This window comes from Urocitellus parryii, chromosome 13 (assembly GCF_045843805.1).
Source record: "Urocitellus parryii isolate mUroPar1 chromosome 13, mUroPar1.hap1, whole genome shotgun sequence".
Lineage (NCBI taxonomy): Eukaryota > Metazoa > Chordata > Mammalia > Rodentia > Sciuridae > Urocitellus > Urocitellus parryii.
Genome location: NC_135543.1, coordinates 36,288,571 through 36,316,534, shown reverse-complemented (window position 1 = coordinate 36,316,534; position 27,964 = coordinate 36,288,571). Strand labels below are relative to the sequence as shown.

At 41.2% G+C, this 27,964-nt stretch overlaps 1 protein-coding gene and 1 non-coding gene across 5 annotated transcripts; both read right to left on the bottom strand.

Annotated features, from left to right (window-relative positions):
• Nucleotides 1-2,909: 2,909 nt before the first annotated feature.
• Nucleotides 2,910-16,785, bottom strand: Ino80c (INO80 complex subunit C). 4 transcript variants are annotated; one of them, XM_077792294.1, is made up of 6 exons: nt 16,423-16,488; nt 12,190-12,457; nt 10,556-10,666; nt 9,399-9,510; nt 8,368-8,435; nt 2,910-3,303 (listed from the first exon to the last, which is right to left on the bottom strand). In XM_077792294.1, exons 3-6 carry the CDS (start codon nt 10,655-10,657, stop codon nt 3,172-3,174), a joined length of 414 nt encoding a protein of 137 aa, XP_077648420.1. In that variant the 5' UTR covers nt 10,658-10,666; nt 12,190-12,457; nt 16,423-16,488; the 3' UTR covers nt 2,910-3,171. The 4 variants fall into 4 exon arrangements, with proteins under 4 accessions (XP_077648420.1, XP_026255828.2, XP_077648418.1 ...); XM_026400043.2 differs by lacking the exons at nt 12,190-12,457; nt 16,423-16,488 and adding an exon at nt 16,578-16,785; XM_077792292.1 differs by lacking the exons at nt 12,190-12,457; nt 16,423-16,488 and adding an exon at nt 16,602-16,785.
• Nucleotides 5,904-6,008, bottom strand: LOC113190651 (U6 spliceosomal RNA). The gene has a single exon (XR_003301806.1). It is a non-coding gene; the product is annotated as a U6 spliceosomal RNA (small nuclear RNA).
• Nucleotides 16,786-27,964: the final 11,179 nt, after the last annotated feature.

Sequence of the window (27,964 nt, the reverse complement as noted above, 5' to 3'; positions counted from 1 at the left end):
CCATGTGAGATATTTTCTTTGTATTTCTAACAAAAATTCTCAAAAGGGGCTGCATATTTAAATCATCTGAAGAGTTTTAAAAATACTATGCCTAGACCCTCCTCAGCCCAGTTGAATCAGAATGAGCTTTTTAATTTCTTAAGGCCAGGAATTTAGTTAATTATAAATTAGATATGAGCATGAGGAAAACTTGGAAATATATAACTCCTCCATTTATATTTCATTACAATATGAATGATTTAGAAAAAAGCTCCTACATTTTGAGGTGAATGAAAAATTTCCATATGTTGATTTTGAGGGAGACTTGATGGTATTCATTTGTCAAAACTCACTGCATAGTAACTTAAAATTAGCAATTTATACTGTTTAAATTATACTTTAATAAATCTAGTTTTTAAAACAAACCTCAAAATCTCTCTGGGTATTTTAAGATGTCCCTCACCATTCCCGCTCCCCATCCACATAGCTGGATTCTTTTTTTTTTAATATATTAAGGTTTATATTCTTTTTAAATGCATGCATAAATGTACATGGGTAAAATGTTTGGAAAGATGTACACTAAAATGTTAAGAGTAGTTTCTTACAAGGTGGGGGATTGTGCATAGTTTCTGAATTTTTTCATTTTATTTATCTGTACTTCCTAAATTTTATAGAACATACATGGATTACTTAGTTAAGAGTAAAACAAATAATTTTTTAAATTCACAAAAATGGAACATGAAAGCTACAGAAGCATTGTCAATGCAATAAAATCCATAGATATCACATTATTTATCTTGTGTTCTCTTCTACTCAAAGTGAAAACCCCTTTCCAACAAAAATGAAAATAACAAACTAAAATGGCTGTACTTAATGCTACTTTGCTATAGCTACCCTGAAACATCAAATATTAAAATTATCTGAGAGCAATATTAAACAATATCAGTTTAAATTTAGGAGTGTTGTTCAGTGAGGTATAGCCTTGGTATTTAATCAGCCATTATGAGCTGATATGATCTTTCAGTTTAATTACTAATAAAAGGGGCACAGTCTGTGAGTCATCCTCAGCTCTTTGAAGAATATTAAACCAATCAAACCAAAACAATGCTTTAATTTTATTTGGTTCTAGTTCCTGCTTTAGAACAAAATTAAAAATATAGAAAAAGAAATGGAGAAAGTGAGTCACACACAAACGATTCTTGCATATAGCCAGGGCTGGGCCACCACATGGATGGCAAGGGCTATTTCAGCACTGGATTGATTACCTGCCCATTCTAAATCTATAGGACTCATTGAAAATATTCAGAGTTTGATGCTTGGTTTGGCTCAGCTTGAACTTCTGGAGATTGGGGTGAGAAATGACCTGAACTTTGGAACTCACAGCTCTTCAGCAAAGAGGCCCATGGGGAAAACCTAGCAGAGGAACAGGAAAGATAGGACCAAATTGTCCAGTCCACAATCTTGCGTGATTCTCAAACTCCTGTGTGTATTATAACCACACTTTTTAAATGTAGATTTCTGAGCCTCACTCCCTGAGTCTGCCAAAAGGGTTTCAAATGTGAATCAGGAGACTGCATTTTAGCAGTCTCCCACTTGACTCAGAGGGTTCATGGAATACACATCCAGAAACATTGAGGCCCATGGAAGCAACAGTCTGCAGGTCCTCTCAGAGGACATGTGCAGGGCAGGGCTTCTCTCTTTAGTCCCTCACAACCCATAGAGCCTGAATAGGTAGGACTGAGGCAGCATCTAGCATCAGTATTGAATGGAAATGCCCATTTGGTGAGAGGGTCTTCGAGGAAGACATGGACTGACCCCAAGTTTACTCTACATAATAGAAAATGGAAGCAGAAGCAGGAAGTGTCCTTGACTAACTGTTCTCCATTGAAAAGGAAGCTGGGGTGTTTCCTGAAGGCAGGAAGTGTGAAGGCCAGTGTAGGAGCCAGGCAGAAGCCTCTGACTTTTCAGACACCTCAATTTCACCATCAGAGCATACCTCACAACGTCTCTTATTATAAAGCCCTCAGAAGCCCTCAGGTGACTCTGATGTGGCTATGGTTTGAGAACCCTGGCACCAGAGGCTCAAATGCTTGGTGACCATGGGCTGAGGAAAGCTCCCTCCTTTCCTAGTCACCATAGGTCCCTTGTTATGGGGAAGGGGATGCTACACAACACCCCTTCTCTGTTACCACTAGTGAGAAGGTACCGAAGGACATTGGGGCTACTGTACCTGGTAGGAGGAAAGTCAAGTTTTAGGTAGTTGCTACCAGCTAGCAGGTTGCACTCCCAGCTGATGAGGCTTTGTTTTTTCTTTTCTCTATGCCTGGGGTGGGTTGTAGGAGGGGCTGTCCCCAGAAAGGGCATCTGGGTGTCCAATCCTCTATAAAGTAGAGGCGGCCCTGGCCCAGAAGATCCAAGGCCTGGTACTACCACCTATCCTACAGAAACATGACAACTGGCAACAGGGCTCAGCAAAGCCAGGCATGTCTCCAGACTCCTTTTCCTGGTCCAAGGAAATGTTTCCTCTCCTTGTAGAACAGGGAAGCACATGCCAACTTCCTGGAGCAGGCTGCAGGCCAAGGGGCAGCATCCTCCACCAAGACAAGATTATTCTTAGACAGGGAGCATCAGTGTTGGTTCCCATGTGTCCAGGGACAAGGAAAGGCTGAGGCACAGGGCAAAGGACTGGTCCAGTGTGATAGGATGGGGCACACAGCTCTTTCTTCTTCATTCCAAATTTTAGACTTCTTCCAATCTTCTGATCATTCTAATCCAAGAGAAAGGGTAACATGCTCTAAAAAGAGAGTCACTAGGATCAAGAATAATTCAGATCTGTTGTGGATTCACTGCAGAATCTTTAAATGTTAGACAAGAGTTCACAGCTTAGAAATAAAAATATGGTACTTACTTGGGTTAAATTAAAAGCACAATTTTATTGTATTTTCTTGTCAAACAATTTTACTTGAGGCAACAACTGAAATATAATTTAATTCAACAGGAAATATCACACTTGGAGGGAAAACAGAGAAATAAAAAAATTTTAAAAACCCTTAAATTAAAGCCAAACATTCTTTCCAAGGCACAGCATTGACATTTTGAGATTGACAGCAGAATGCGTTTGTTTCCATGAAACAAAATCGAGCCCAAAGTCTGCCTTTGAAACAGTTCCCACTTCATCTCCACTGCTCAGGCTCAGGGAACAATGCTCGTGGCCTTCCTTAGAGCCAGGTAGCCAGTGATGACATCAGATGGCAGCCTCCTAATATAGGAAAATTCTTCAATAGTACTGAACCGAAGCTTGCTCTGGGGGTCTGTGTAGTTGGCCTGCGTGAGATATGGGCACAGTGAAGGACAAAGTTTTTGGTTGTGGTGTTTCAAGTTCAAGCACAAGTCTTAACATTTTTTCTACTTTACAAAAAGCAAAATATATCTTCATTATGTTTTACTGTCACCAAGAACACTAAATTGCTCACTTTGACAAAGACTCATTAATCTCCTCAGACTTGAGAAACACTTCAGGGAACAGACAGAAAGAACAACCACATCCTATTCTAGGACCCTTCTTCTTGGTCCCTCAAGGGTTGCAAGCAACAGTTCCAAAACTGAATTCATGATGGTCATCAATCCCTGCCTTCCAACAGCCACTCCCTTCCAGTAAGTGCCCCAGGTCTGTGCTCCTCAAGGCAGGCGCTGCTCCCATGCTTTCTGGACCCACACCCCTCCTGCCACTTGAAGGTGAGTCACAGCTTCAAGGAAGGTTTATCAGTGCCTCTGCAGAGGGTCATATTCATAGCACTGTGGAGCTCTCCTGAGCAATGCTTATCTCTGCTGCTTTGAAGTCTACTATTTACATACTCTCTGATTAAGGTTTAGGCTGTGAGGCTCCACAAGGTAGAAGTAAGCTGGCTGGCTTATCATTGTAGACCAGTTCCTGTGCAATGCAGAGAGCACAGGGAGCCATCAGTGGTTATATACTGAATGACTGAATGAATGAATGACAAACAAAGAAACAGACAATCAGGACCATCACAAAAGAAAAGAGTACTTGTTTCCTAGACACATCAAAATTCTCTTTCAGTCTATTTTTCCCATGTGCAAAGCAGACAAAATAATTTGCTTACTATATATCTCAAAGAGCATGGCTTCTATAGATTTTATTTTAAAAAATATGAGTAATTTTAAGTTCCATTTAAAAAATTATAAAAGATGGCATTAAAGTCTAGACAGATAATGTCCAATTATTCAAGGGTGGACTGTCTGCTCCACTGCTGTCATGTGTGTATGGACCTAGACTCTTAGTAATTTTGTGGCTTGATGAGGGGGAAGACTTCAGAGAAGAGGCAACAAGCCGAAAGGAACTGAGTCATAGGTTTCTCATGTTCTCACTCCTGCCACCTGGCATCTCCCTACAGTATTTAGCTGCTGTGTGTCAGGAAAGTGGGATGTATTCCCAAAAAGTAAAGATTAATTAAAGCTCTATATAAAATAAAACTTTGATCCTCTTGCTTGATCTAAATAGTGCCTTTCTGTACTACATTTCCTTTAATGATAGTACTATAAGGGAAAACTTAATTAGAAAAACAGTGACAAGTCTCTTTCGAGGGCTCATGGCCCTGAGGCAGTTAGATTAACTATCTGGCAGGGGAAGACTATCTGAAGCTCTGAGAAGGGTGCAGGCATGTCATCTGGTGAGGACCACCTGGCCTCCATATATGAGCTGGCTTCAGTTTGGCTCCACTGCATGGATGCCTCTCTCCTTACACCAATCTGTGTTAGTTAAGCTACCCAAGTTCAGACCTTACTGCCAAGAAGGCTGCTGAAGAAACAATGTGGGATACAGAGATCCTGTGGCACCAACAAAAACTGGAACAGTATGGGCCTGACCCAGGAGCCAGCATCCTGCATTTTGAACTCAAGGAAGGATGCCAAGTAATACCCCAGAGATGAACAAGTGAGGAAGCTCATCTCCACAGTCTACCTGCCTCTGCATCCTGTCCCTTGAGCCTGGATGCAACAAACAGAGGTCATGTTCCTAAATGGCAATCAGCTTTAGTCCCCCTTGCTGCAGGGTGACAAGCAAAGAGTTACAGGCAGTGCTCACAGCTTCCCCATCTCACCCAGAGTCTTAACATTTTCCATAGCTTTGTAATGAGGGTTAAACACAGATGTGACCTCCACATGTCTTCTTGCCATGCCCAAGTGCAGAGGAAACAGTCATGTGGCTGGCTGAGGACAGGTGTGTCACTGTAAATATGAGTTAGGCTTTAGTTTTTAATTATGTAACTTTAAATTATACAAATAATAAGTGAACCATGTTCTCCTTTGGGAAAAAAAATAAAACAGTACAAGTAAGACTAAAGTCTCCCTTTACCATTGCCTTCCACCCACAAGTCCTTGCTTTCCCCTGAGGAAACCACCGCTAGGTGTGGGCACTCTTCCAGAAGTTTTTATTTATACCCTTAACACAAAAACAACAGAGAAATTAGTCAACATGTCTTTTTTTGTGAATGTGTTATTTTTGTGGATGAGTAAAGATTTATTTTTTCTTATTTTCAAATTCTTTAAAAATGTGTTGACCACTTGGAGCAAGATAATAACAAGTTTTTGTGGGGTTTATAACATGTAGGAGTAAAGTATACAACAAGCATGGTACTGAAAAGAAATAAATACAAGTATACCCCTACAAGGTTCTTATATATAAAATGGTATAATGCTACTTAAAGACACAGTTTAAGTCACATGAATACTAAGAACCACACAACAACTATAAAGAACTTATAACCAATAACAACAAAGATACTCATGGGCCACAGTAAAATAGAAAATAAATAAATCTGCCATGTAGGCCATAATTTGCTTATTCCTGTTTTGTACGAAATCCTATGGAAGAAAAACTAAACTTGGCATAGTAAAAAATAAGAATTTAAAAAATGGAACACTTCGTGAATTTGCATGTTATCCTTGCACAGGGGCTGTGCTAATCATCTCTATATCATTCTAATTTTGACATATATGCTACAGAAGTGCACACTGCATGCTGATTTTATGCTGTTTTGCATCCTAGAACTTTAAGCATGTTGATATGCATCAAGCTCACAGAACAATGTGACAATATACCCTGTGATAGAGCTTTCTGTTGTTTCCAACATTTTGCTAACACAGTTTCCATAAGTATTTCTGCATAAAGCTCCTTGTGCACCTATTTCTCTAGACAACTGCCTAGAAGGCAAATTGCTGGATTATTCATTTGCTTTTGTGTTATAAGAGAAATGCCAAATTGTCATTTCAAGAAGCTGTATTAATGCACATTCCCACCTGAAAACAGCAATGTATGAGAATATCCACTTCCTTATGTTGGGGCCAAAATATGTAATCAAACATCTTAATTTCTTGCCCGGCATAGTGGCACACAACTTGGGAAGGTAGAAGGAGGATTGCAAGTTCCAGACCAGCTTTAGTAACTTAGCAAGGTCCTAAGCAACTCAATGAGACCCTGACTCAAAATAAAAAAATAAATAAAAAGGGCTGAGGATGTGGATCAATGGTAAAGTATCCTTGGGTTCAATCTCCAGTACAGGGGGGAAAAAAAAAGTCTTTAATTTCTTCCCTGTAGAATGAGTCCTTTTTATAATTACCAGACAAATGCTTACTTATTAGTCATCTACATTCTTCTACTATAATTTCTAATTCTTATTCTTTTGCCCATTTTCCTATGGAACTGTCTTTCAATGATTTGATGTTTTTTGAATATGCGGAATGTTTTAATTCTCACAAAGAAGTGGGGGAAGAGGTTTCAAGTACTGTGTAACACAGCAAGACCTTCACCAATGGCAAAAAGAGACCTGGAATAATGTTTCTCAAAATAGCGCTCATGCCTCCTAACAGGTGAAATTATACTAGTAAATGAACTGCCCAAAATGGTGAGGATAAAGCTGACATTCTAAGGGGTCTGGCTTCCAAAAGCTTGAATTGACACAGCAAGAGATTTCCAGTTTGGGCCATAACAGAATAACTGGTGCCAGACTAGTTCTCCTGCCACAAACAACTATTAAGATGGTTAAAAAAATATGAAGCAGCTATTTTTGAGAAAGAGATAAGAGGTAGTACAAGATTATAGTGGCTGAAAAAAAAAAAAGAAGCCTATTTAAAAAAAAGAAGCCTATAAGATGAGATCTAGGATCATACCAACTCCCTCTGCCATGACCATTTCCTGACTACCAGGCAGGAAGCAGGAGCTCAAGTCACACTGGAGACCAAGCTTTATAGTACATGAACTTTTGGGGGACAAATTATATTCAAACTATAGCATATACAGTACTAATGGAAAACAAATGAAAATGAGTTCGGAACAATGAAAATGATTAGGAATAAAGAAGGATATATATAAAAAGGCAATTCCCCCAAAAAAGGATATAGGAAGGAGGCAATTCTTCTTTATAATGTATATAACTAATTTGGTCAATTTGTTATAGAATTTGGGGATCACACATTTTCATTAAAATATAAGGATTTAAGAGATAGATGTTTAAAAAACAGCAAGTTTTATTTCTATAGTTATGAGAAAAAGCCCATCTTATAAATTCATAAGATATGAAGAACAGATTAAGAAGGTGAGGGGAAGATGTCTTTACAAGTACCCCACTTGCTCTATATTCTACAAATAAGGAAATAGGGCTCTTTTCAGTTTCTGAGTTTCAGTAACTTGCCCAATTCCCACTTCCCCAATTCCTACTTCCAGCTCCACTAGTAGTTTCCAAACTTTGTTCCCTAGAAGCACTTGAGGGGGTCATCAGGATGGGGGTAGGGAGGAGGAAAAGGACCAGGAGACCTCAATGGCTAGGAAAGACTCTAGCCCTTTTAGATATATGGATTCTCTTATGATTTTATTTGGAGAAAAAAAGGGGGGGGGTCTGGTGCTTAAGTTTGGAAATCACAGTGCTTCCATGGAAACATTTACTTTTTTTTTTTTTTTCCAATGCTAGAGATCAAACCCAGGGTCTAAAGCATGTGAGGCCATCATTCTATGACTGACCTACACCTCCAGCCCTAAATATTTTGTTTTAAGTATAATCATCTAAAATGCAGGTTTTTGAAACTTTGGCAGTTAAAAAGGTAATTGTCTCTTTCATATTGTTCCAAATAGTTAACTATCCGAGAAAAAGGAAGTAAAACTCATGTCTCCTGATTTCTAGAACAATCCTCCCTCTGGGATGCCCACATAGCTGTCCCAGATTGCAGAATGGATGCCTTGCACAAACCTATTACCTATTCATAGTACCTGGGCTGTAGGCAGAATCATTGGTGGTGGATATTGAACACAGTCTGGACATTACTCTGAAATCTTCTTCAGTTTAATGTTATAATAAATAGAGATATAATTATACTCACAAGAAGACCCGAAACATCAGAATACTTCTTGGCTGGTTTAAAGGATGGAGGAGCATCAATACTAAAGTCTGAGGGGGGGAAAAAAGAGATGACTAAACTTGCCTTAAAACATTCTAATTCCATTCTTCTCTTTCTCTCCTTCCCCCCACCACAGTAAATAACATTTGATAATATTCCTGAAATTTTCCTTTATGATTATGGATTATGTGGATTAACCAAGCAAATAAGAGAGGAGTCTTAGAAAAATAGTATAGTATGTTACAGACCAAGTACAGGGTTGGATCCAGCCCTGCCTTGTCACCAGGAACCCTCTATCCCAGCAGAATTGCTGGAAAATTCATCTGCCCACAAGCTACTTTCACAATCTCAGGCTCCATGGGTTGATGGTAATGAAATGTCAAATAACCCACTAACTGGATCTGAGCACCCAGACTCCTGCATGTCCACACCTAGATGACTGACTAGCTTATTTGTCATCCATCTGAGTCACCCCCATGAAAGACATACAGCAAGACAGGAGGTGTAGTGATCAATGAACCTGCATTTTACAATGAAGTTCAACAGAACATCTAACAGTGTTTTATATAAATTTAAACATAATGCAGCAGAAAGTATTCACATTCAAAGATGCTGGCTTAAGAGTGCAAAAGAGTTGGACTTTAAGCTGGTTGTTGGAATCTCCTAAATCTAGCATTATACTTGGGCTACCTTATTCTTAATTTTAAGAGTAGACTTTTAAATAAGAATTTTGTCTAATAGAAACATCAATATTATCATAGCAGGACCTATCTCTCAAACTGAAATGTTAATAATGACACTAACTCTAACCCATGACAACACAAACAGGTTCAACACAGGCACAGTTCACAGGTAATACACACATAATATTCCTAGATCAATGCCACTATAAAATTTTCAAGCTAAAAACAATTTCCTACAATAAAGCAAACACAATAAAATAACACAGGTCTGTCGTAAGGAAGTTCCTAGTCTGAGCATTATAATCACATGGAAGACTCTAGACAGCTCACAGTTAGGATCATTCAGTTGCCACGGCAATGCCCTTTCAGCAGCGAGAATTTGTTTCAGGTTCTTCCAGGTTCTGTTCTTCTTGCCAGCTACTGCACCACCATGGCCAGAGTGCTCAAGTTAAAAGCATAGGTTAGAAAAAACAAAAATCCACAGAGACTACTATGAGAATCTGACATTTATGCTATCATAACTGTTAAGTACCTTTCATTCTATCACCAATAATTTGTACCCTGAGACCTTTTTAAAAAGTACTTCATTGTATACTCATTTTAATTTGAACAAATGAAAATTTGGACTGTCAAAATCTACGAGTTAACTGGTGATAGAATAGAAATAAAAGGTTATGTTTTTATATGCACACACAAAATCAAATCTTTTATTGGGTCTAACTTTGCAGAATTCACTCATGACTTGATCACCTTAAAATAAATTTACTACAAAGTTAGATTTAATCTCATGACTGAATCTCTAAACTCCCTTCTGAGGGCAAGTCTCTGCCTTCCAAATTACTAGTGATCCTGGAAAACTTGAGTAAGCCTCAATTGTGGCATGGCAAGCCTTCTGGAAATCTCTCTCTTTTTTTGGTCCTATGAAGATTACAAAATAAAATGGAAAAAAAACTACCAAAATATTTGTGACACTAGTAACACTGTATTTACAAAACTCATTCATAAAAAATAAACTTAATAGTGTAATCCAAATCTTTGAGTCAATGTTATTATATCCCTTAAGAATGAAAGAAAAAGTGCCCATTTCTACTTCATAGCACAACACTTAGATTTGTTTAAGAAACTAATGAGGAACACTCTTCTTTCAGTTAAATATTTCAAGCCTTACCTGAAACTAATGCAAGACCAATAAAAAGGGAAGGGAAGCAATCATCATGGGAATGACCCACCCTCAAAATGTTATCCTTTAATTAATTCCACAAAGGTACCAAAGTCCTTGGGCTCTGGCAAAGTAGAAGATCCACAGGAAGGATCCTTCTTATCCTGCCCCTTCCCTCCCATAACAGCCCATGGGGAAAAGGTTGCAACTTAGAAGATGGGGACACCAGAGCCACCAAAGCTGCAGGCCCAGCATGATCAGTAGCCAACACGTGATTGTTTTTTTTGTTTTTTTTTTTTTTTATGAATATAATGCCTTAGAAACTTACCACAAAGTTAGGATCCTTAAACGGCAAAGGTTTTCCAGCTTTTTCCACTGGTGTTGTGCTAAACTCAGAGGACACCATTTTATTTTCATTCATGGCTTCCATGCTGACACCCTTAAAACATAGTAAGAATTGTTTGAAGTCAATTTCTTCTAGCAGGATTCACCACTTCTGCTCTCAACAAGAGGGAACATACAAGGACAAACTGCAACTAGCACTCTAGCAGGTCGTCTGCCCCAGAGGAGACCCTGCCTAATGGGGAGCAGGAGAGAGGGTAGGACCTGCAGCTGCCATGTTTTCTAGTTCCTCTTAGTGCCAAGCTCAGGATGGCTATCCGACCCAAGCTGACTCATTTAACTCCAACAACAGCTACAAAGGAAGTGCTATCATTCCCACTTTGAAAAAAACTAAACTAGGCTCAGAAGGATGGAGTCAAGGCCACACAGTACTCTACCTTTGGATTCAAACCCAGATCAAGCCAATTCTAAAAACCCCACCATTTCTATGATACCACACAGTCCCAACTCCTGCTTATCTTATCAGCTGTGTCTTAAAACATTAAGGCAAAAAGGCTTAGCACCTTAAGGGTTTAGTCATTGGAGAACCTACGCAGAAGCCAGCATGCATAAGGACACAACAGGACATGGGCATTCTGAGGACGGAAAATGAAGAGGAAGCTGGAGTGCCACAGGTCAGCTGGCTACAGCCAGACAGTATTCTGACAAGCAGGCTGATATGCTTTAAAACAAGAAAGCTTTAAGCTGATAACAAATTAGAAATAGCTAAAATAAGGTTCTATCTGATTTCAGAGGCAATTTCCAATCTTTCCAGACTACAATTCAACTTTTTAAAAAACAAGATAAAATTTACACATAGTAAAATGCACAGATCTTAAGTGTATGTTTCATGGCTTGCTAAATGTTTATAGTAGTGTAATTCAAACTGTTATCAAAATACAGAACACTTCCATCATCCCACAAAGTTCTCTCATGTCCCTTCCTTGTCAATACCTTTCAGCCCCAGGGCAACCACTACTCTGATTTCTATAGTACTTACACCTGTTCTAGAACTTCATATAAACGGAGTCTGACAGCATATACTTCTTTAGCTTAGCATAAAGTTTTTGAGACCTATACAAGTTGATATATGTATGGATCAGTAGTTTGTTTCAATGTATTTGCCTACTACTATTCAACAGAGGAGAATTCCACTATATAGACGTACTAAAAAGTGTTTATTCATTTTCCTGTTGATGAACATTTGGTTTATTTTCAGTGCCAAGTTACTCCAAATAAAGTTGCTGTAATATTTTCCTTTCTCTTGGGTAAATACTTTGGAATGGAGTGGTTGTGTTTTTTGGTAAGTGCATGTTTAACTTCATGAGAAGTTACGTCTCTGGAAGTGTGCGCATGCATACTTTCCTGTCCTCTCAATGGGATCTGTAAGAGGAAAGAAGAGTGGAGAAAACAAGGAGCATTCACTCTGTTACTCTGACCAGTCTTTCCGCAAATACCTTCCCAGATTCCTCTTCGGGGTTTCTGGGTGGGCTAGGGCTCCAGCCAAGGAATCTGGAACCTGTATTCCATCCCCCCTGTCTGAATGGCCCCTCCCTTCATCCTCACTCAAACCAGTCTTACCTGTCATTATACAAAATCTTTTGTTGTAGGAAATTCACACTGAAATCACTCTTTTTAGAGGTTGTAATCCAGGGACAAAGGAGAAAGTCCAGGGCACTGACTGAAAAGGACATGATGGGAATAGGTCTAAGGAAACCTGCCAGTTTTAGAAGAAAAGAGATCATTCTCCCAAGGAATCCAACTCTTCATAAGGGTGCTCCATCGGACTACTCAGCAGGAAACAGGCCAATGCCCCTGCATTGTCAGGAGGCCAGGCCTACTGGGTGGTCTAAATTTAAGAAAAAGAGAAAAACAAAAATCCTAAGAACTTGAGACAGACAGACAACCCTAAGAACTACCCAGTGGGTATCATATTAGAAGGGATACCCAAGACAGGTAGGGGTGACTTAGGGTCTAGTCTAGGGAAAATGGGCAGAATTGAAAAAGATTTCCAGATACACCTCAAATTTCAACTTTATTAATAGTTTGAGATTTCCATAAAGAATATGACTATTACTATAATACTGTTTCCATCTGAGAAAAACAAACAAACTGAACTGCTAAATAAGCAAAGAGGAAATTCAAAAGAGAAAAACAGGACCCCAAGACCTTGGACAGTGTTTACAGAACCATCCACAAGAGCATGCCCAGCTCCCAGAGCCCCAGCTTCAGGGAGTGCAACTGACTTTTACTCTACTCCCTAAATGCTCCAAGACTGCACCTCTCCCTTTCTGTTTATTTTTCTCCCCTGATTCCCAGCAAGGAAGCTCAAAGGTGTTGAGTGCTCAGTGAAGGGGAAGGAATGCAGATTCTTTTGACATTAGTTCTTTGTCTCAAGGCAGATCAGGGGGAACAGTGTGGGATTAAGGTAGGGGACTTCCCCAGAAGCCATTATGAAAAACAGGCACTCAGCAAGTCAATGTAGGCTAGATAGTCTGGAAGTCCTGCCAGGGGAGAGGTCATACCATCAGAAAAGAGCATAGCTGACAGTAAGAGAAGGGTGGCTTCTAAAAGACAGGCTGGAAGTCTAAGTTCCAAGCCCCAAGCTAGAGAGTCAAGAAGGGAATGAAGATGATGTGCATGGATTTTTTTCAAACAGACTCTTCCTCCTGGAGGGCCTGCTCCATCCTCTGCTCTTCCACTCAGCAGGCCTGAATCCCCTGAGAAGTCAAGCTAAAGAAGCAGCTGAGAAAGGAAACCACCTGAACAGAACTGAGCCATACAATTCCAGAGTGGATCTTGCCTCTGAAAATAGTGGGGGGCTTTCTTGACTCTCTAACCAGATAAATCCCCACAGGAAGTTCAGACTGGTTTTCTGCTTGTCTTTCCTCTTCAACCTTACTCCCACCCCCATGTTACTCCACCTTCACCTTCCTTCCCCTTCACCTCAGCCAAGCAGATGAGAGGGAGACACCTTAGCCAAAGGGAAGTCCAAGTCTCTGGGGCTCAGATGCATTAAAACAACATTTAAAATGATATATAGTTTCCATATTATGAAAACATTATTAACACTAAGAGATTTTTATGAGATGGACTGTCCAGAGACACGAACACCCTAAACAGAGGAGAGGAAGTAACGCCTAACACTAAGGGCTGTCCTCTCTTTGCAGCACTAAAAGAGCTTATGTAAGTGCCAGAGAAGAGAAACCTGGACTGCTATTAAAGAAGCACATGTCTGTCGCTAAGACACTGAAGTCAGCAAGGCCTAGGGTCTCAGCCCATCACTGCCCAACTACAGAGCCCAAATAAATAGCTTCTTCTCTCCAGACAGCAGCCTGCATGACTCAGACACAGACTTCAGGATAACTTGGGCTTTCTGTCTGTGGTTACAAAAAAAAGGAGACAAATGTCTTTTTGTCTTATCATTGAAAAAGCAAATACCAGATACATCTAGAATCCCAGATTTTTTAAAAAAGGATAAGTCTAAAACTGCAGAGTTACTATAGCAAAAATGCAAGATAAAACCTCGATATTCAATAAAGTCAGTTAAATAAGAGAAATTAATTCCTTAGGACACAGTGAAGTCAGATAATCTTAAAAGTCTATTAGACTGACTGAGATGACTGTCAATACAGAGAAATGTTCACAAATAATCCTAAGTGAAAAACAGGATACTTGCTATTTATTGACTTGAAAATTACTAATTTTGGAGGACACAGAGTCAGGTATAAATTATTAGTCTTCCCCTAGCTTTGTTGTAGATAATATCTCTGGCATGTGGGTTATGATGATAACATTGCCTACATTTCTCTTTAGGGAACTGAAGACCACTTTTGCTGAAAGCACTAACTCTTCACTTGGGCCTACAGATGTCCCATGGGTGACTGAATGTTGGCATCTCTATCTTCATATTATGTCTATCTCCTTTGTTTCATTAACTTTTGGGTCAGATTCTAATCAGCTCCACAAGTAAACCTGTTAAACATTCGAGAAATGTTTTGTCCCAAACTATAATATAGGATTAATATGACAAGACCTACCTGCCTAGTTTCTCCCTATATAAGCTAAAGACACCTGCCAGCTGCCATGCCCAGACACACCAGTTCATGGAATGAGTGAAAGAAGGTAGCACGCAAGTTCCTGGATGATCACTACCTAGTCCCAGAGAAGACATGAATATTCCTCCCCTTTATTAGTCTCTCCCTCACCATTCCTATCCTATATCTGTAATCTTCAACCCGCTGCTAGAGTCCAGAAGCTGATTTGTGAGCAAAACTCCCTCTTCCTCATTTTTTGGCCACTGAATAAAGCTTTTCTTTTCTCCCCAACACTCCATTCTCAGACAGTGGTTTTTCTGTGGGTTGGCCTTCTCACCCTATGAGTTATTTAAGATACTTAATTTGTGGTAATTCATAACAGCAACAACAGAAAGCTAATATATATCTGCCATTCTCTTTTTCTGAGAGATTTTTGGAAGGGAGGGAACAGGATATAATACTTTGAAATATCTTTAAGCATACTTCTGGGGCCATAACAGAAACACAATACCATAAACACTTGCTGACTGAATTGAACTGAAATATAACAGAAAGGCTGAGCAAGGAACACAGATGAGGATCACCTCTAGAAAAATTCCAGGCAGTTCTCAAGGAAGTACTGTGCTAATGGCTGTGGATCAGGGAATTAGAGCAAGACAAAAATTTAAGACTTGTTGCCAGAGACAGAAGCCAAGTTGTTTTCCTTCTTCGTGGAATGGATGCTGAGGGTGGAAGCAGTAATTGGTTACTACATTTCTTTAAACACCAGCTGGGAAGAGGAGAGTCAAGGAAAAAAAAAAAAAAAAAAAAAGAATTCACTATGCCAATTCACTATGCCTGCTCTTTCCAGCCTCTCCAGAGGGTGCTGCTAAGACAAAGAAAGTCCTCAGGGAGTACTTTGGAGGCCCTTCCTTTCAGTGAGTGTTCTAAGGCCCCAGAATTGTAATTTCCACTTCTTTGGGCTATTGGAATTTCCAGTATCCTGAAGTCATTTGGTCATTCTCTGAAGCTTGCTATGGTAAGAGTTGACCAATGCTACTTTGGGGGTCAAAAGAATCATTCCTCCAAAATGTACTGACTACATTCCTTGGTCCTGGCATAACTGAATATCAAAACAATAGGCATATTGGGAGAAAGTATTCACGATATATCTCAGAAAAGACTCCAATAAAGAATATGCACAAGTGGAGCACGCCTGGAATCCCAGTTATATTAACTCAAATGTCCACCAATAAATGTTTGTACAAGATGTCAGATTTACTTAAGTCTCATAAAGACTTTTTCACACACCAAAAAAGTCTCAAAAAGACTTTTCTACAAAGGAACTTAGAGGGACACTAAAGAATATTCTGTGTGATTTCATTTATATTATGTGTGAAAACACAAAGGATGTTTCAAGAGGCCAGCCTGTCTCTGCTCTGGTATCATAACGCAGAAATTAAAAATTTCCTAAATGAGGGAAACCATACGTTATCAATGCATTTCTATGTTCCTCCATGTAGGCAAGGCGCTCTGCACCTCAGACACTCAGCCAATGTAGTAGGATGAACCAAGGGGAGACCCGCTACTTTTCAAAGACATTCAGGTTCTAAGTCAAGCGCCCCGCTCGAAATGTGACCTCGATGGGGATGGGCGGTCCTTGTCCTCAATCTGTAACAACCACTCATCTCTTCTTCTAGCCTCACAATACAAGGTGGGTGGCGAATCTAACCAAAGCCCGAAGAGTTAAAACTTAGGGGGGTGGGGTGGGGGGAAAATACTCATTTACACCACCAACCAGCATCTACTTCAACCAGCATTTACTTCGGTCGGCACCATCCCAGCCCGACACTGCGCACGCGCCCGGGCACACGCTCCGCCCCGCCGGCCATACGCATGCGCTCTGTCCTTGTCGGCCCCGCGCACGCGCAGAGTAGGAGAGTGCCAGCGTACCTGCGCAAAGCCAGAGGTGGATACCTTTTTCTTTTTACTGGCTCCGTAGCCCCCTCCGCTGCTGCCGTTGTAGGAAGGGCTAGCTGGCCTTTTCTTGCTGTTCCGGGCTATCCCGGGGGTGGAAGTGGCTGCCACAATTGGAATTTGAGCCGCCATCCTACCCAGTCTTTCTCCTGCTCCCCCCTCCCCCTTTCCCTGGGCTGGCTCTGGAACTTCCGGCTTGTTATTACTTCCGTCTTGTTGCTTGAAAACCTGGTCTGGATTCCACAGCTTTCGCTGACTTCTCTCGGTTGAGTCTAAAAGGCGGAGCTCGGAACAGTTTATTCGATCGGGCGGGAAGGTGTCAGCCAGGCGGTGCCCTCGGCGTTGGCGCACGTGCCTGGAAATCCCCATTGAACATCTGATCTTTTTAAATAACTAGGCTTTTAGAATTAATGATCTTGTTGCCTTTTCTCACGCTAAGTCAGAAGATTGGTCACTTTTGATGTTTGTAAGAACGAAGGTAGTTTAGGGCTGAGGGTGTAGCCAGTGGTAGAGTGCTTGCCTAGCAGGCATGAGGCCCTTAGTTCAATCCTCAGTACCACAAAAATAAAAATAAAAGACAATATAGTCCAATATCAGTGGACTAGGCAGATTGCCAAGCTATTAGCTTCCCCTTGGTCTCTGCCTTTCCATGCTGGAAAAGTATTTCAATAGTACCCAAATGAACTTGAAAGCTAGAGTGTTTCTTAACCTTTTAAGGGTTAGAGACCTGTTTGAGCATACTACCCTTCCTTACTTTTCTTTATTCCTCCTTAATACAGATTTCAGGGAGGTCACAGATCTGCTAAAGCCTATTTACTAATCTCTGCTCCACTTCATGGATATTTACTTGGTTCTACTCTATACTTCAGAACCTTTAGGGTATCAAACTACATGATTTATAATGGAGTGGCTATAGTCCTTTTGGATCCAACTAGAATGCCATTTCTGAGGAGAAGGCAAGTTATGTCTTACTTGTCTGTTCACAGTCAGTAACTTACAAGTTATTGGTGCATTGGAATTATGTTTGAATAAAGTAAATAATAAATGAGTGAACTTCATGCAGTGGCTAGTTGGAAACCAAAGTGACATATGAGTCTGGATATTTGAACGAAGAATGCTATAGAATGACTTACAGGTAAAAGAGCAGTTAAGGAAACAATTTTGTTACCGGTATTTTTTTCTCTTTTGGAGAATGGAATAACCTTCCAGTATCAAAATGTTCTCTGCCATATGGAATCTCCACCCCTATCCTCCCCTAAATCTAGTTTTTTCTTTATTCCTCATCTCAAGGACTGATACCTTCAGCCAGCCAGTCACCTAAGCAAACTTCTGGTATCCTATCCACCTCCCATTTTAATCCTGCCCTCAGCTCAGCTCACCTCTCCCCTACTCTAACCCTGGTGAACCCATCTCTCATGTCTGCATCCTTGCAACAGTCTCCCAGTGGGAATTTGGGTCTCTATCTTTTCTTAATCCATCCCCAACCCCAGACCATCCTCCTCCCTGACTGACAGAATGGGCTTTCTAAGTCACAAATCCAATGTACCACTTATTTTATTATATTCCTTGAGTTTCTTTTACCTTGAAAATAAAAATCCAAATAAATTTAGGCTTGCTATATAAGGTCCTTAATAACTTGGGCACTACCCTCATTTCTAATACTTAATGCCTTTTGCTCCAGCCAAGGAACTAACTCTGTTTCCTAGACTATACATTGTTCTCTTAACTCATACTTTTGTTTCTACTATTTTCTCTCCTAGGAATGCTTAGCTGCTTGCCTCATTACCATCTGTTTTGTCTCAGTTCAAATTCTGCTTCCAATGAGAAGCTTTCTGCCATCTAAAGCACCTTCCTTCTCCTCTCCTTCCCATCTCTGTTTTGTCCACATGTCTGAGGACACTGAGCACAGGGTGCTTTGCTAGGCTCCTTCTTGTAATGTTTATTGAGTTCAAATGCTAATTTCTTTCTTTTAAGGAGTCAGACAAGTGGATGCAAAACCATTTGGCTTCATGTTACTAAAGTCAGTCCTGCTTTTAAAAGATTGGTTTCTTTTTGAAATTCTCCCCTTTATATCTGAAACACTACCATCCACTCCCCAAACACTGGTTACCTCTTTGATAGTCATCTTCTTTTAGCATATGCTTTCTAATGCTATTACAGGCTTCTCAAAATATATATTGCATAATCATGTCCTTACATATTTTAAAAGTTTCCCAGGTGTTCTCATGAGAAGCCCTCTTTGGAACCAGGCTCTTCCTGCTCAATCTTTACACATGAGAGTTTCCTGATGTCCAAGACACCCTGTCCTTCTTACTCTTTATTCTCCTCAGACATTTACTAACTCTTGGAGTTTTCCATGTGCAGAAAATTCCTGATTCATTCTCCAAAGATACATTTCCAGATATAAAATTTCCCACCCATATAATAGATGTATATGCTTACAGGCATTTTGTACTCGGCATGACAAAACAGAATTCATCATCTTTTCTTCTCTTCTTCAGTGTTTCCTATGTCAGTAAATTCCACAATTATCTACTAGTTGTTCAAACTAAAAACTGGGAGTCATACTTGATTCTTCATTTTCATATCCCTCCACACCATAACCTTGTTCTGGCCACCATCATCTGTCTCTCTTGGACTGCACATTGCCTTATGAGTTGTTTCCCTTCTTCCACTGTTGATCCAGATGATCTCTTTGAAGATACTCCAGTTTTCAGATCATGTCCCCCTGCTTGAAACACTTCAGTGGCTTAATACAGACCCTAGAATGAAACCCAATGTCCACAACATGGTTTTAAAGGCCTTCAGAGACTTGCCATCTCTCCAGCCTTGCCTTTGCCCTAAGTCTCTGCACTCCAGCTCAGTTTTCACTTTTGTCAGTTCCAACAACTAGCTGTGCACCTTCATCACTCAGGGTCTAGAGACTCATTGCTCCAACATGGAAGCTCCTTTTCTCCCAACACCATCCTCCTGTAGTCTCATCAATTTCCATTTACCCTTTCTGTCTTGGTTGACATGCAATGTTTATATCCTTTTAAAATCCCTTTTGTTCAGTTCCATGTTCCCATTAGTCACAGTTATCCAGTATTCCTTGATTGCCTTTTATATACTAATTACTGAGGACGAAGATAATGGACTGTTCTTAGTTCCTGCTTTCTGCAGCCTCCAATCTAGTAGGGAAAGAAAGGCATTTATTTGTCTTCTTCACTGGATATAAACTCCCTGTGGACAGTTGCCAGAGTCATCAAGGATTGAGTGGCAGAGCACCAAGAGATGGTAGCAGGAAAGAGCATGAGAGAAATACTGGAGGACATCCATGCAAGGGAGGAAAGGCTTTGAGCTGGCAAGAAACCTGATCCACATCTACCTTGGCAGCTCTAATCCTGCCCAGTGTTGACACAAAAGGGAACTCCATACATCTTGAGGCATCTGTAATTCACGTGTTTCCATATGCATTGCTATAGATTAATTAGCACTGGTGACCCGTATTTTGCTAGCTAGTGTATTGAGACAGGACCTAAGCCTCCTCCAAATTCCTTCCCAAGTTATGCCTGAGAACTTGAAAGGTATGTCTCACCTCTGCAGCAGCATGAGCCCTTTTGTGTACTTTCTCTTCAGCAAGCACCTGAGTCCTTCACCAGTCCCTTGCTTCCTTTGCCAAAGTTTGCTAGAGCCCCCTTAGGATGCGGGTGACATGACTGAGGTGCATCAGTTACGAAGTTTCAGCCAAAGTCTTGATCTCAGTTAAGACTTAAGGATTATACATGAATAATGTACTTGTTAAGCTACCCAGTATCATCTGAGACATAGAGTGCCTAGTTTATTGTTTCTCAAGAATCTCAGGAAATAGGGTGGATATTGGGGATCATGAGGCTGCTGGATAGAAAGCACACTGTGCATGTTCTCTGGAATAATATGCATAAAGTATACTAGTAACTGCTCACCATATAAAAAATGGCTGCTCCAGTTGATATGGGACTTCTTGATTATGGCAAAAAAACTTTAAAACTCAGTCAGGACCCTCTAAACCCCCAACTGCAAGAGGTAGCACATTGTGCATTGCATATTCTAAACTATGGGATAAGCAACCAAAGACAAATCCACTGCAACAAGAAGCTAATGGAGTCCCTCAGAAGTCAGTCATAGCCTCTCAGGGGTGTGAGAGTGGTGCTTGTTTGGGGGATGCCTCTCTGAAGAATCTTCTTGAAATAGTCTGTGTTTTCTCCATCACAGACAAAAGTATATGTGAGGTAAATACCTGTGGATCACAGGCTTACTTAGGCAGAGGTAGTCTTCATTGTTTTCAGAGCACTGCAGGCTCTCTGTGACAGTCTGCTGAGTTCCTCTTTGGTTAAACAATCTGTATTTAGAAAGAGAGAGATGGGGAGAGTGAGGGCTATGGACAGGTCTTTTCTCATTTAGTTACTTGCTTTTTTCTCACTTGACAGATACATGGAAGTATTTAAAGGCAGGAAAGAAAGATGGATTGAAAATAGGCCTGACCTTAACATTTGCTTGGTCTAGGGCAAGATTATAAATAGGGGCCTTAATATTTTAAAGCCTTGATATTAAAATGTACAAATCAAGCTAATAAACTATAAACTGAAATGTGGTCTACTCTTCTAGCTTGGCAAACATTCCTTCATAGGTCAGAAGGCCAGAGTTTGAGTAAAAATGCTCAAATTCCTTGGAGTTATGTTTTGGATATTGTACTATAGTCAGAGCTATTCTGGCCCCAGTCCCTCTCTCTTCATCCCTTGCTCCTCAGGGAATCATGAGAGGTCTTGTGTTCACACACATGGAAATCCAACCCACATGTTCAAGCTTCATCCATCTTCTCCTCCATCCCCACAAACAGCCTCCTGGTGACCACCTCTCATGTCTTTGGGCAAGCACCTCAAACCCAGAACAAGCGTCTTAAAGTCCCTGAAGGGGATACAGAACCATTTGGGCACAAGATTCTGAGGTTCTCAGTACCTGGAGCACATTCTCAAAGCAGGACCCTGAGCCCATGTGGACACTCTACCCTGTCTCCAGACTCCTTGCAGAAGGGCACATCCAGTAGGGAGCCCTCTTGCCCAAGCCGGAGTGTATATGGCCTATAGCCTGTGCTGGAGTCCTAAGAAGGCCCCAATAAGGAGCTTGAGTGAGGGTCAAGGAACTCCATCTTTCCTTTCAGCTGAGCTGGGAGAGGGAAATGCAGATCCAGAAAGAGATGCATTTTTAATTGAGAGGGCAGGGAGTTGATATGGTCTCTAACTTGTAGTCCTGACTTTTGCAGGGACAGGGAAGGGGAGGATGCAGCATCGCCTGCTAGGTGGAGGGAAGGTGGCAGAGACTTGGAAAGGGTCAGAGGCAAGATTTGGAAAAACCACTCTTTAACAGTATCATGAGAGAAGGCTGAAAACTTCCTGGCAGTGCCTAGTGAATGTCCACATGGGCATATTGGGCACAGCTCAACTCCAGAGTGCCCTTTACAGCAACTGCAATGCAAATGGCAACCTCCGGAGTCAAGCACTGTGTCTCTTGCACACCCAGGCTCATGCAATCTTCTCTCTGATTTTTGGCCTCAACAGGTAATATTGTTTTGCAAAGTCTGAATGAGGGAAAATAGTTTTATGGGCCCCTTTGCTTAATGGAATTACTTCCTAAATCCATGTGTGTAAAGTAAACACCAATTTAGCACTACATATATAGCCCAAAAATGCTGACAAAGGACTTCCCAAATAGTGAGGTGCTTACTTTTCATTGTGAGAGGCAGGATCATGCTCCCAGGGTGGCATTTTCCCCACCCTTGGTACCCACCCCTGTGAATCCCACTCTGGGCACTGGTCCTTTCCTCTTCTCTTACCCAAGGTCCCACCCATTACTTAAAATGAATTATTATTTTAACACTCTTTGTGCATACCGTAGAGAAAGAAAACAATTCTAATTACTATAATTCTTCCATCTCTGAGATTTTCTCCCTTTTTTGCTCTTCTAAAACCTCAAATTTGCTAATCCCCAGGCTGTGACAATACTTGCCTTCTTAAATTGTCAGCCTGCTTCCTCCATTTTCCCCAGTTTCATTTCCCTAACTGTGCTGCTGTTGTTTGTTTTTGTTTGCTGTTATTCACACATGACAGTTTGTTTCTGTCAACTACACATGTACATTGATACAGTTCTAGAGAAGGCCAGTTGGGGTCAATTGGTTATGGAACTAAACAGAGATGTTATGGAGGCTCAGAGATGTTCCTTTTCTAAGCTCATGAAAAATCCTCCAAAGATTCTGAGAGACTGAGGCCTCTTCCAGGGTAACCCTTACTCAATACTCACAACATGTTACTGCTCTTGCTCCAAAGTAGGTGAGCCAACCAGTCCAGCTCCCAGAATGTGTTCCAACCCTGGGGACAAGGGACAGAGCCAGCAGAGGGTGTGGCTGAGGGAGGGAGATCCATTCTGGGCAAAGAACGGTGGGAAGACTGGCTATCAGCAGTTTTCTTCCCAGGCACAGCCCTGGAGAGAACCCAGAAGTTGGTGGGACAAAGAAGTTCCCATCCCCTGCCTTGTCCAAGGAAGCCAGACATTGTTTGGAAAGCAAGAAACGGAACACACTTACAGATTTTTAGAATTTCTTTTTAAATCTGTAAAGACTTAAACTACACAGGATGCCCTATGTCCTATCCCTTCATCTTTCCTTTTTAACTCTCACATTGGGGCACTAGAATGTTGAATGGGTTCTGATCAAGTCCAGCTGTCCTCTCTCCATCCCAGTTCTTTCAGGGCTCTTGGAGAGCTAAATTCCACCTCTAGCCTGGCTCAACTCCTGCCTTGGCTCTTTTGATCCCACTTCCTGGACTTGTGTGGCTAGTGGCTTTGGCCTTTTGCCTTACTCCACATCTACTTTCACAACTCCCTAGCCCTGCTGTAGAGCTCTTTCTGAAATGTTCTGCTTGGTTCCCCTCCTGCTTGCGCTAAGGATCTGAACTTTTTGCAAAGATTGGAGATTGTCAGCATGAACTGAAAGTTTTTGGACTATGCTGTAATACAAAGAAGTTCTTGTGAGCAGCTGAATAAAGCGTTCCCCATAGGAAATGATCCAGCACCAATATAACTGTTTGTATTCTTGTATTGTAACTCTTTTTGGCTTCAGTTTCCTTGGAAATAATTAATTTTGTTTACCTGTGTTGTCAGGGATTTGTGGGGGATAGGAGGTGGTGCTGGGGATTAAATCCAAAGGTACTTTACCACTTAGCTATGTCTCCAGTCCTTCTTGTTTTTTATTTTGAGACAGGGTCTCACTAAATTGTGGAAACTGGCCTCAAACTTGGGATCCTCCTGCCTCAGCCTCCTGAGTTATGGAGATTACAAGCATGTACCACCATACCCAGTTAGAAACATTCTTTTTTTTAAAAAAAACACTTTTTTATTAAAGCATAACTCACATACAGAAAAGCACTCATATCATAAGTGGACAATCAGATGAATTTTTACAAAGTAAACATAGTTGATGAACCAGTAAGGGATAGAATGTTATTAATACCTTAAAGTCCCTCCTTTACGCCCATTGCCATTCCCAAAAGACAACCACACCACAAGGTATCACTCTTGTGCTTATAACACCAGAGATTAGTTCTGAACACTATAGAAAGGCAATCGTACACACATCGTACTAATGCATATTACCTTCTCTGATGAGATCCATCTGTGTGGCATGTGGCAGTACTTCATGTCATTGCTGTACAATTTTCCATTGCTAGAATATCCTACAATGTTCATGTTCTTCTGCTGGACATTGAGATACTTTCAGCATCTTTGTTTCTTTTGAATCAATCTGCTTTGAACATTTTGTACACATATATTCTAGTGTGCATAGTGACACATGTCTGTTGGATTATACCAAGAATGGAATTTCTTGGTGTCAGACTTTAGTGGACAGTATGTCCAACAGTTTTAATAAGTGGTTGTACCCACAGCAAATGAAAATTCCAATTATTCCACATGATCAGGACATTTTCATTGAAATTTATGATGAATAACTATTTTTGCCACATAAATGCACCTAGAAAGGAAAAAGGCAGTGGAGTATTGTAGAAATCACTCAAGTGAAACTTCAAGTGAAGCATGTTATTGTTCTGGACGATGAAATCCTCATCTCTAAATCAGTGATGATTTATAAGACTATGTTTGTCTGTAAAAGTCACTCATTTTGTGATTTTTCTGCTTCCTCATGCTTCTTTCATCTCATATTTCTGGCGTCTCCCTGTGCCAGCCCCAGGATCAGCTCTTGTAAGACATTAAACAACAGATGTGTTCATGTGTGCCAAGGTAGCAGTGCTTCAAGTGCAGTGATGGAATTGGTCCAAGGACACTGATCAGCTGAAGGGCTTAGGAAGAGAGGGTGGGAAGTGAACAAGAAGAATTTGCAATAAGTGTTCTTGGCCTTGGAGTGGTGTTATTTTGTTCCAAGCAGCAAAGCAGAACTGGAGCATGGTCAGAGTTTGAAAAGAGCCTCTGACAGAGGTATGCTTCAGTCACCAGGGTGAATAGACCCATACCTACTCCTCCATGCCTGGGCCCGACAGGTGGGACCTGCCAGTCTGTGTCCTGCAGTGCTCTCCCAAAAGAAAGTTTGAGCTAGGCCATTGGGTGGGGGGAGCTTGTGGCCTGTGCTCAGACCCTTGCTGCAAGGGAGACTTAGAGAATGTGGACATTTTCAGCTTCTGTACAAGGAAGGGTCTCTGAGCCCCAAAAGGTGTTTAATAAGACCATTAGGACTGTGGCTAGTCATGATAATAAAAGTAAAGCAATTACCAGTTGTTTAACCTTCCTGGGTTTAAAAAAAAATCATAGCTAAAGAGTATCTGAACATTTTCTTCACTGTAATTATTTTATTTTATTTTTACTTTTATTTGCATTTATTTTATGCTGAATTTATTCCCATGCCATACGTTCTTGTTTCTTTAGTTTCTTTTGGGATATCTTTTTCTTCTGTGCAACCTCCTCTTCTGGTTTAGGAACAATTTGTTCCTTCTCCATGAGAATCATCTCAGTTTGCAGGGGGAACTCGTGTATGGTTTAATCCAACCATGGGCTCTGCAAGTGTGGTGGTGCATCTTGGGTGCTTTGTTCACCTGGATATGTCCAAGCATGTGCAGCAAAAATTCAGGACTCTTTTTGGACCACCATCCTGTGTCCAGCCCCACTGTTTGGCCCGGGCACACCTCCCAACTCCACCATTGTAACACCGAATGGCACACATTGCTTCTTTAAAGTGATATCTTTCAGGTACTTGGTGGCATGCATATCCATGATGGCCTGTGCAGTTTCATGGGTATTCTTAAAGTGAACATGAAGATTTGAACTTTTTGTTTTGCATGATTTTGTGGGGTTTTCGGGTCAAGAGAGTAGCAGATGATTTTCACAGATCACCTCAGGCCATTTATGGGAAGAGACCATTTTAATTATTTAAAAAATTTGTTGTTGTTGTTGTCAATGAACATTTATTTTTATTTATTTGTATGCGGTGCTGAGAATTGAACTCAGTGCCTCACACATGCCAGGCAAGTGCTCTACCCTGAGCCACAACCCCAGCACCCCCCCCCATTTTAATTATTTTATTTCTCATTGTTTTCTATAATTACAACTCCCAAGAGCCACACCTTAGACCTATTCCACTCTCAAAATGTATAACTGTCAAAAGTCCAGAAGTGATACAGCTTCCCAAAACTGTGCATCATATGCCAGAGGACTTGCCAAACCAAATGGTTGCCCAACAAGCCACTTTAATTTTTCAGTATTTGAAGCAACCACCCAACAGGGCATGTTTTGTTCCCAGACCTGGAACATAATGCCTCGTGATTCCTCAAAGATCTGAATGATTGCACTCTGCTTCAAGCAAATACCTGATCCGGTACTCATTTCTGAGATCAGTAAAATTCTGCTTCCTCTCATCTTCCCAGAAGCACAGCTGCTCATTAACAGATGCGCAGTGATCACAAGCACACCCAGGTGATCCTCCTTAGTCTCTCCTAGCCTCCTGGAGCTGGCCAGACCAGCTGGCTTTTGTATGGCTGAGCCCTCCTCTTGGGGCCAATTGTGGGCAGACCATTTAACAGTCACATCTGCTCTGCCTTTCTCCATCTTCTCTCTTCCATGTGGTGCTTCCTCCTGAAAAATTGCCTCATTCTTTCATGAAAACTCTTTGCTTGCCTCCCTTATGCCCTGCTAGAGGGGCAGGCCATCCAGTCAGTCTGAGAGGACTCTGCAGAGAATGTGACTTCAATTACCTTCTGAGTAGAAGCCCCACTGCCCCTGCAAAGTCCTGGGGAGGCACTGTGGCATTGCACCCTGTGCCCTCTTAAAAAGCACATGTTCCCCAAGGAGGTCAAGTGTTGAGTTACCAAGCAATGGGGACCCGCTGTGGGTTATTTCCCCCTGAACCTGGAGGAGGCTTTGGGATTGGGTAGAGCATCTAAAGTTCAACAAAGAGAGCAGAGCAATAAGGAGGGAACTCATGAGCACATCTCATCCAGGGTGTTTGTGTCCCCTGCTCCTTCCTCCAGCTAACCACCATGCCCCACCTTTGCCACACCTGAGAGGAGGAGGTGCAGCCCAAGCTGGAATCCCACCCAGTGTGCTCAGAGGCTTGGTCCAGCTACCATCTAGTAAGTATTGGACCATATCTCCAGCCTAATTTCCAGCCCCTCCTTGAGCACCTAGGTGACCCAGGTCCTCAAATCCCAACCCTCACATCTCCCTGCTGCATCTGCAAAGGATTATATTGCTCCTGCCACCATTCAACATGCATATAACAAAACCAAATGCTGGAATAGCCCTTTATAGTTTATAAGCATTTTCATGTGTATACTTACTCCACTTAATCTTCACAAAAGGTCTGCCAGTGAGTTGCTATTATTCTTATCTCAAACTTGGCAAACTGAGGTTACAAGAGGTTAAGGGATGTTTTAAAGCAACACAGCTACACAGTGGCCAAGGTCACTTGCATAAGCAATGTATCTGATGTCCAGTCATATGCAGGAGAACATCAGAGGCATTCCTAGAGAACCCAGCCCTGTTTCTTGGTGTCAGCACTGAGCCAATCAAATCTTTGGTCTTTTCTTCTTGCTTATTGCACTGGTCAGAATCTTCAGTGCAATGCAGAATAGAATAGAAGCAATGAGAACAGACATCCTTGTCACAATCCTCAGCCCCCTGAGCCACTGGAAATATAGGCATGTGCCACTGTGCCTGGCTCGTACTCTTGATCTTACAGGAAAAGATTCATCTTTGACCATTAAGTATGATATTAGCTGGGGAGTTTTTAAATGTGCTTCTGTAGTTTGGATCCAGGGTGTCCCCCAAAGGTCCAAGTGTTAAAGGCT

Bases quoted from the DNA above. Each gene is read 5' to 3' on its own strand.
- Ino80c (XM_026400043.2), bottom strand. From the start codon at position 16,733: ATGGCGGCTCAAATTCCAATTGTGGCAGCCACTTCCACCCCCGGGATA. The intron at 9,511-10,555 runs GTAAGTTTCTAA...TTTTAACTTGAG, and splicing joins TTAAGGATCCTAACTTTGTG to CACTCTGGCCATGGTGGTGC. The intron at 3,304-8,367 runs GTGAGTATAATT...TATCTCACGCAG, and splicing joins CTGATGTTTCGGGTCTTCTT to GCCAACTACACAGACCCCCA.